At 43.4% G+C, this 9,475-nt stretch overlaps 1 protein-coding gene across 1 annotated transcript in view; it reads right to left on the bottom strand.

The window, feature by feature from the left end:
* Nucleotides 1-3,515: 3,515 nt before the first annotated feature.
* The window catches only part of LOC121440633 (phospholipid-transporting ATPase IC), a 115,148-nt gene continuing 109,188 nt past the window's right edge, over nt 3,516-9,475 (bottom strand). Inside the window, exons 27-28 of the mRNA XM_041641415.1 lie at nt 8,039-8,169; nt 3,516-6,140 (exon numbers count right to left, since the gene is read on the bottom strand). Of these exons, the coding sequence (XP_041497349.1) occupies nt 5,916-6,140; nt 8,039-8,169 (356 nt within the window). The 3' untranslated portion in view covers nt 3,516-5,915. The remainder of the gene's footprint in view (nt 6,141-8,038; nt 8,170-9,475) is intronic.

The following is a 9,475-nucleotide window of genomic DNA, read 5'->3' as shown; positions in this document are numbered from 1 at the left end:
CCTTCTATCTGTCCATCCATCCATCCATCCATCCATCCATCTATCTAGACAGTGACTCCTGTGGCCTGGACCTTATTATGTAGCTAAAGATAACCTTGAAGTTTTAGTCCTCCTGTGTGCTAACATTACAGGCATTTTGTTCGGTTGTTGTTTTCACTGTTATGTTTTTGAGACAAGGTCTCATAAATGTATGACTATGTATGACTTGCCTAGAATTTGCTGTGTAGATCAGGCCAGGTTCTAACTCACAGAAATCTAGTTGCCTCTGCTGGAATTAAAGGTGTGTGCCTCCATACCAGGGCTTTTATTCCATGGCTAGGGATGGAGCTCAGGGCTTCATGCAAGCTAGGCGCGCATTCTACCAGCTGAGCTATAATCCTAGCCCCTGTTTTCATTTAAATTTATTACAAGTAAATTTTAATTCCAAACCATTTCATTACCCCCAGAGAACCCCCTGTAGCCATTTTGGTGGTTAATTGTATTTCATCTTTGCTAGACTGTGGTGCCCCCTGTCACATTGCTTCGAAGGTGCATACAGATATTTAGCTCTTTCTATCGAGGTCCACCAAGAGTAAAGAATTCTGTTTGCAGCTTTTAGATTCAGGATTGCCATGTCAGTCTCCTGCCAACGTTTCAGCAGGCATCCTGCTGGCACTAAGCATTGATATGTCACCACTATTACATAAGCTAATTCTTTAAAAATGTGTTGCTATTGTACACAACAACTAACCGCAGCTGTGGTTAGCTGTACAAGATTCAGCCAGTCAAAAGTTCAGCACATATGGGGGAAGGTCCCCAAGACCCTATCCCTATCGGAAGAGCTATTGGCAGTTGATGGCTGCTGCAGGAGGGATGGTCACTCTCCTTGGGGGATTTGACTGCTGGCAGGTTGCTCATCTCCCAGTGGATGGCTATATCCCCATGCACTATGTGATATGAGGGTAGTGCTAATTAGACTTAGGGAGCTATCGATAACAACAATAATTAAAAAAAAAGACGTGAAGTTGGGGGCACTAGAGGGCGATGGAGGGCAGTAGTGATGGATGGATATGGTCAAAATATGTTGTACACACGTATGGATTTTTAAAGGAACAAAAATATTTATAAAAAACTGTTGACCCCCCCCCCTCACATACACATGTGTTTTCTGTTTTTCACCTTCCACCCCTGCCTGACAGCGGCTTCCTCCATTTAAGGTGTATCAAGGTTCACTCATGTTATAGCATGGATCATTATATCATTCCTTTTGTGACCAAATTGCACCCCATCATATACATACCGTATCTGTTGATTCCCCGGCTGATGATGCTGATGTTGCTTCTACCTCTGGGCTGCTATGGACACTGGTTTGTGTTTGCGTGAGTGCCTGTTTCTGATACCATCAAGTACGTGTCTCAGCGTGGAGTCAAAGCCGCTTTGACTAAGCTGTCTTCCTCAGTGATTACACTGCTTCCCATGTCCCCCAAAAGGATGGAGATTTCTCCATTTTTCTCTTAGTATCATGACTATGTGTGAAGAGGAATTTCATTTTGATAACTTATCTATTTGAGGTAGGATCGACCTAATTCATATTGGCCTCGAATTTGCCATGCTGAGAATGCTCATGCCTGTCTTTGTTTCAATTTTCACTTTCTGAATGGTTGAACCTTGAACGTCTTTCCATTTGCTCATCAACCATCTACACAGATCCTCGGAGAAGTAACTAGTCTAGGAAATACTTTTCCTTTTTCTTAAGAAGTATTTTTTTTTATCTGTATGGGTGTTTTTCCTGAAAGTATGCCTATGTACCACTTGTATGCATGCTGTCTGCAGAAGCCAGAAGAGGGTTCGGATCCTCTGGAGCTGGAGTTACTGATGGCTGTGAGCTGCCATGTGGGTGCTGGGAATCAAAACAGGGTCCCTGGAAGAGCAGACAGAGCTCTTAACCACCTAGCAATAACTCAAGCTCCCTAGAAAATTATTCCTCTGAGCTTTGTTTTAGGAATCCCAACTTCCACCTTCTCTAGAAATTTCCTTCAATGTCTTGACAGGCCTTTTAGTTTTAAAACACATCAAAAATTTTATTGCAACTGTAACTAGGTAGCAGATTCTAAAAGGAGCTTTAGAAACCGCTTTTGCGGTTTTCCTAATCTTCTTTCCCATTACAGGAAGGCGGCGCCTCTTAAAACATATTTAGATTCCATTAGGGTACATTTTGTTACCACATTGCCAGCTGTCAGGGATGTTTCCTCTCCAGCAGATGCCATTCAGGAGCAGCATCTGCTATAGGACATGACTAGGTACCTGTAGATGGCGCTGTTGGGTTGAAAATATCCCAACCAATGTCATCTTAGTTTTGCTAGCCTTCAGTTTCGCAGGCTGCTCAGAAATATCCTTCCACCGAGAAATATCCTTCTACCGAGGAGGCTAATTAGTACCCGCCTCTCTCCTCTCACCAACCCCCCACACCCCCACAGCCTGCCGCCCTCTCATCACCCACGGCTAATAAGGCCTCCCAAAGAAGTCCTCACCCGGAGAATTTCCTCCTTGATGGCATAACCGTACTTTGCTGGTTGAGAAACATCATCTCTTCTTTTCAGGTCGTCATTGCTGTCCTATACCCAGGTCATGGCACCTCATCCTCACTTCAGCTCACACAGGGACTCCTGCTCCCCCCCCCCCCCTTTAGCCTCCTCACTCCTTCCTGTTTGTCCAGGTTTTTTTCAGCTCTCTGGCATGTACTTCCAGAATAGCCACTTATTTCTCCATTCTCTTATTCTCTTCCAAGGAGTTGAGAGAAAGCCGTCTGGGGCAGACTTTGTCTCCCCGTGAAAGCCACTCCCTCTTCCTTGAAAGTCTAATTATCTTCCTCAGCCACATCTTTTCTAGCATTTTGCGCTGTCTCTAACATTACTCCTCACTGCCAGTGGAGCCTTACATTCTTTCAAGAACCATCATCACAGGACTAGAATTTTCTGTCATGTACTCCATACACAAAAGCAAAGCAAACAATACCAAACAATAGCAGGTAGGGATGTAATTCAGCAGAGTGCTTCCTCAGTGAACACAGGGCCCTGATGCCCGAGAGGCTAGAAGTTCAAGGTCATCCTCCCTGGATGAGGAGTTCAAGCAGCCTGGGAATCTATGAGGGCTGTCGTACAAAGGCAGTAAAACACACAATTTAGGGGGCTGAGATAGCCATTAAGATCACTTGCTGTTCTTCCAGAGGACCCACGTCAAGTTTCCAGCACCCACAGCAAGCAGCTCACAACCATCTAGAGCTCCAGTTCCAGAGAGGATCTGACACCTTTTTCTGACCACTGCAGGCACCAGTACATACATGGCATACACATACCACCACCGCTGCCGCTGCCGCCACCACCACCACCACCAACAACAACCCAACTTAGAAAACCATTGTACAGCTGGAAAGCGCAGCTCAGTGGTGAGCGTTTGCCTAGCCCTGGATTCAAACCCCAGCACTGCAAATAAACAAACACAAAATATACTCAGAACTGCACGGACATAAAGCCATATTTTACAAATATTTTACTAAAGCATTTATTTTTTTAAACAAAAATATACATTAAATCTCAGATTTACAGCATATAGAAATAATTTATGATTTGCATTTCAAAATTATTAATATTGCACCCAACAGTGTAAGTCTTTGACACATATGCATTGTCAACCTTTCCCACCATTCGAAAAAGCTGAAAGTGACAAAATTACACAAGCTAAATTTTCTGTAAAAAAGAGAAAAAACATACAATTCTTCTTATTTACAAGGTAAAGTTGTAAACTTTCAAAAATTTACCTCCATAGGATAGGCATACATTCTTTCATCATACCTAGATAAAGCATTATAAAATTACAATCAAATTTCCCTGTCCTGTGTACAGAAAATGAACTACATACATGGTTTCCTCTTGGGAATTCACAGGCCGATATGGACATTAGCAAGGGGCAAATATCGCCTCCTGCAACCCATCTACGTCTTCGCTAGAGCAGGGGAACTGCTTTGTGAAAAATACAAAATGAGAAGTCATCTCTGAAAAAAAAATAAGTTACCTTTTCAAGGGTATTTTCCTTACTTACCTAAGGGTTTTTCAAAAATAAAAAAAAATACTGTTCTCTTGTCTTAGACATAAGACAGATGCCAGTGTGAGGATCCTAAAAGACTGGCATACAATATTTTGTAGGAAGGGGGTACATAAACATTTTCTTTTTAACGGACAATTCTATAAAATGGTTCCACTGGGTGGTGGTAGTGGTGCACGCCTTCAATCCCAGTGCTCGGGAGACAGAGACAGGCAGATCCCTTTGAGTGCGAGGCCAGCCTAGAGCTAGTTCTAGGACAGCTAGGACTGTTAGACAGAGAAACCCCCATCTGTGAGGCGGGGAGCGGGGTGTCCCCAAATGTATTGTCAATGCCCTCTGGGATTTTGGTTTGTTTGTTTAAACATTATCTGTTTTGAACAGGAGACCTCTCTTTCACTTCCAAGAAACACAGGGGAAAGTTCCCCAGACTCCCTACCAGGTCCATCCAAGCTCCAGACCTGGTGACAGAAAATGTACGGAGCTCACACTAGAGAACCAAGCAATGGAATCATTCATGTAAATGCGTACATACGATCTCATAATGTTTTAAATAAATTTACAGTTTTTGTGTTGGACTGGCTGCATTCATAGTTATCCTTGGCTGGATGCAGCCACGGGCAGCCGTTTGAAGACACTTTGTAGACTGGGTACGTATGCCACTCTCACCTGTGGTACGTAGACCCGATGACAAAGTACCCGATGACAAAGTGTGTCTGCCCTCTAATGTATCCAGTGGCTCCTAAGAGCTAAAGCGGTATTGTCTTCCAAAGGAAATCTACAGCTAAATTTTCAGTGGGCACCTTCCTGTTCTTTTCCAAATAGTTAACTTTAATTGGTCCATAATTGTGCATATGTATGGGACACCATGTGATATTTTTCTTTTTTTTTTCTTCTTCTTTTTTTTTTTTTTTTTTTTTTTTTGGTACTGAGACAGGACTTAAGACCCTGGATTTACCAACAAGCCACAAGGTAGCCTGCCATGGGGCATGTGTATATCGTACAATGTTGACACCAGGGTTTTTCCATTTCTTCAAACAGTATCACTTGTTTGAATGGAAACATTCAAATCCCTTTTATCTAGCATTTCAGGAACATATATTCCATTACCATTACCCATAATCCTTTACTGCACAACAAACACCACAATTTCTTTCTCTTATCCAAATGGAACTTACTTAATACTAGTTGATAATGTCTTCAGCTTTTAAAAATCAATTTTGGAAAAATTAAAGTATGGAGTCAAACCACTGGTACTGCAGGGAAATGCTAAAACATAATGTAATAAAAATATGGAATGTGTTATTTAATCTGGTGGTGAATCAAAGCCAGAATGAAACTTTGTATTTAAACATTCAATCAAGGAAACTCGTTTCCAATTTTATAACTGGGTGTAAAGCAGCAGGAAGCCAGCTCTTAAAAAGTCACTCAACCACTTTGTGTCAGGGGATACACGTTACAAATTTTTTGTTACTGCACTCATAAATTAAAAACAATTTTTGTTTTAAACAAAGTGACAAGCAGCAGGAAGTGTCTCTGAGGGATCATGTTCGAGACCATAGTGTCATTGTAATTTTATAGTGCAGTAGCATCTTTGAGTGGAAATTGCCCTCCATTGAGCCTGGATTCAGACGTTCCCTTTGAATCTCAGCAGACATAATCAGCTGAATAACAGGTAACCTCTTGGCTTTGCTATTGCTTAACAGCTCAGCCCTAGACGTTTATTATAAAGGTCATTGTCCTCGGTAGCTCTGTGACAAACTCAGTTTGTCTGTTAGTTCTTAAAAAAGTCCTGAGTCTTGAATTAAAAAAAAAAAAAAAGGACGTTTCACCAGCGCTCAGCTCTCCACTGTGCGCCTGTACTCAGCGGTGCCTTCTGCGATAATGGCATCCAGGGGCGAGCGCTTCTTGCGGATGCTGCGGCCGGAGGAGATGAGGTCCGCATAGCCTCTCTGGTGAGAGAAGGCATAGGCCGAGCGCCTGGAAGATGCTCCCCTCCGGAACACGTTCTGTGGCCGTTTCCACTGCTCTTCGGCCTTCAATCGCTTCCGATGTTTCTGGATCTGGATAAAGGAAACCATGAAAAGAAAAGTCTGAGAAGCTGGCCAATAGGAACTGGACAGAGGCTAGCCCCGCCAAGAGGCTGCATACACAAACGTCCCTGCTCTGTAGAATAACTAGACATGGAGGAGGCGGGAGGTTGGGGACTGCTTCTATTATCCTGCAGGTAGAAATGGGAAAACTGCAGCCAGGCTTGGGAGCCCATGGATTTAATCCCTATACTCAAAAGGAGGTTAGCCTGGGCTACATCGCAAGTTCCAGGAAAACCAAGTCCTTCATTTTTCCGAAATTAGTGGTTAGCTTCTGTCAACCAGACACAATCTAGAGTCATCTGAGAAGAAATGTTAATTAGGAAAACGCCTCCATCAGATTGACCTGTAAGCGAGTCTACGGGGCGTTTTCTTGATTAATGGTTGATATGGGAGGGCCCAGCCCAATGTAAGAATTCCAGCCCTGAGCAAATGATCCTGGGTAGTGTCAGGAAGCAGGCCTAGCAAGCCCTGAAGAAGCCACCAATGAGCAGTACTCCTCTCCAGGGTCTGCTTTAGTTTCTGGCTCCAGGTTCCTGCTTGAGCCTGTGTCCTGACTTCCCCCAGGGATAGACAGTAACCTAGGCAGGAGCTGTAAGCTGAAATAAACCTGTCCTCCCCTCCCCAAGTTGCTTTTGGTCATGATGCTTATCAGAGCAATAGAAAACAATAGAACAGCAGTTTTTGTGAGTCCCAGGACAGACTGGTATGTGCTGAAGACAAATCTCTACAGGTTTTCTCTGCTTGTCACTACATACCGTGTGTGTGTGCGCACGCGCGCGCATGTGTGTGTGTGTGTGCGTGTGTGCATCTGTATGTGTGTGTACATACACATGGCTATGGAGGCTAGAGAGGAATATCTGATGTCTTCCTCAATCACTTCCACCTTCATTTTTGATTTCTCATGGAACCAATTCTGGAGCTCATAGGTTTGGCTACACTGGCTGATCAGTAGGTCCCAGGAATCCTCCTGTCTCCACTTTCCCAGCTCTGGAATTACAGGTGCAGGGCGCCAGGCGAGGGTGTTTGTGTGTGTGCTGCAACCCAGACTCAAGTCCTCATGCTTGCACTGCAAGCACGTTGCCTACCCAGCCCCAGGCTCCTCTCTTGCTTGCTGGACACTGTGGACTGTCAGTTCTCCTGGGCACTGAAGGAGGCTTACCCAACATCCACGTCTCGCCTTTCTACAGGTCGCTGATTTATGCAGCTGAGTACTCCGCCCCCTATGCTAACATCCTTCATAAGACAAGGAGCTGTTTTCTTTGACAGGTTAGGTCAATGAAACATGCAACCTAATTCTGACCGATGAGACCTGAGAAAAGTGTGTGTCAGGAGTTCCCAGGATCCTGATGGGAAGGATGGAAGCCTCCTCTATTCCTCTGTTTATTGATAGGTCAGATATGATGCCAGGAAGAGCCATGGCCATCTTCTAGCACAAGATGAAACTGATACTGAAGACATTCCCCTCAGGAGAGTTATGGGAGAGCAGCATTAAGTAGCTCAACCAACCGGGCCTGAAGTCTGCTGGTCATTATGCAAAGGGAGAGGACGTGTTCTTTTTGAGACATCAATTGTATCATAGGAGATACAATTGTTTTAAATAATGGGGGTGGAGGACCCAACTCATTTGCATGGCAAGATGTTAAGATAATTGTAAAACAGAAAAGGCAAAACTCGCTACGCTGTAGGGACAAATGCATGAAGGTTCACTATCCTTCAAGATGGAATTAAAGAGATAGAGTAAAACAATAAAATTCTGATCAGACTTTCCACGAACTGAGAAATCTGCAGGAAAGGTAGGATTGGGAAATGCTTTGGTTCCTGGAAGGGGCACTCACGTAGGAGGAGACCAGGTCTGTATCTTTATATACCTTATCACTTTCTGATGGCCAGATGGTCATTGATAAGAAGCGGATGGCGACAACAGGCAGTAAGCACACTGCGACGGTCAGGATGATGGTCAGCCAAATATACGGCTGTCTCAGGGCATTGGACGCGGTACCTGGAAAGAACATGACAATGACTCACAGAGGCACTTTATCCTGAGGACATAGTTTGCCTTCCATGCAGCAGGCCGTCTAGGGTAGCATTTTATAACCAGATAAAGCAGCTCCACAAACTGCTCCAGAAATGGACGTTTTTCTGTTTTCTTTTCTTGTTTTTGAGACAGGGTCTTCCCGTGGAGCCTTCAGCGTGCCAAGATTGCAGGTGTGATCCACCACACCTAATCATGAATACATAGTTTTATTTTTTTTTTTATAGCCAAGACCCAGCAAAGCCAAGTAAAAAGGGCCAGTTGTTTAGTACAAGTAGACAAACAGGAACAAAATGGGGAAGATGTTTTTGCTAACGCTGCACTAATAAACAATGGGAAGTTAGAGCTGGGATCTAAGTCACAGGTAGAGCACGTGCTGAGCAGGTGCCAGGCTCTGGGGTCATTTGGCAGTAGAGATTAAAAAAAAAAAGTTAAAGTGGTTTCTAGCTTCTAGCTTTTGCCGGAAATTCCAATATTTGTCCCAAATATTGGCACTCCAAAGTGTTTTATATAGACCGTGCCAACAATCTCCTCTGAGCAGTGGGAGCAGCCATCTGAGCCACATCAGGAAACTGAGTTGAGAACTTAGCAAATCTGCCAAGAAAACACAACTAGTCACTTTAAGCCCCAAGACTGAAACCCGCTCTACAACCGGAGTCAGGCTTTATCCACAGAAACTGGTGACTTGCTGTCTAGGCTTCTACATCAGATGTAGCAATCTGATTTTATAATATGTATACTTCCCCAACAGCAAATATCTGGAGCCAAATTTATCACAATGCTTTCTGTATTCACATGAGTTTATAAAACTAATTTTTCAAATTTGAACTCTTATTTTTTAAAATCAGCACACAAAGTATCACTATGGCATTTTCGAAACAAAGTGGTTTTAGTAGTCTTCCTTTCCCTTACCACCCCACTATTATTATTAATTTTCCACGAGAATCTCTCTCCCCCCTGGTATCTTTTGCTCACTCATTACTATGTATCCTTTTGTCCATCCTCCATCCCCCTTTGTCATCTATTTTACAGCCTCTCTTATTCTCCTTTCTAGTTTTTAAAGTCTTATTCATATTTATGCATATGTACAGTTATTGCTTTAATTTTATTTTTAATTTTATTAAGAATTTTAAAAATACAATCTTTTTTCATTTTACCTAGCTATCCCTGTTCCCACTCCCTCCTCTTCTCCACCCTTCTTCCCACCCCCCACCCACTCCTCAGAAAGGGTAAGGCTTCCCAAGGGGAGTCAACAAAATCTGACACTTCACTT

This window comes from Microtus oregoni, unplaced genomic scaffold (assembly GCF_018167655.1).
Source record: "Microtus oregoni isolate MIOR12 unplaced genomic scaffold, Mior012 000069F_ref0000032, whole genome shotgun sequence".
NCBI lineage: Eukaryota > Metazoa > Chordata > Mammalia > Rodentia > Cricetidae > Microtus > Microtus oregoni.
Note: the sequence above shows the minus strand (reverse complement) of the source record. Positions and strands in the feature narration are given on the sequence as shown.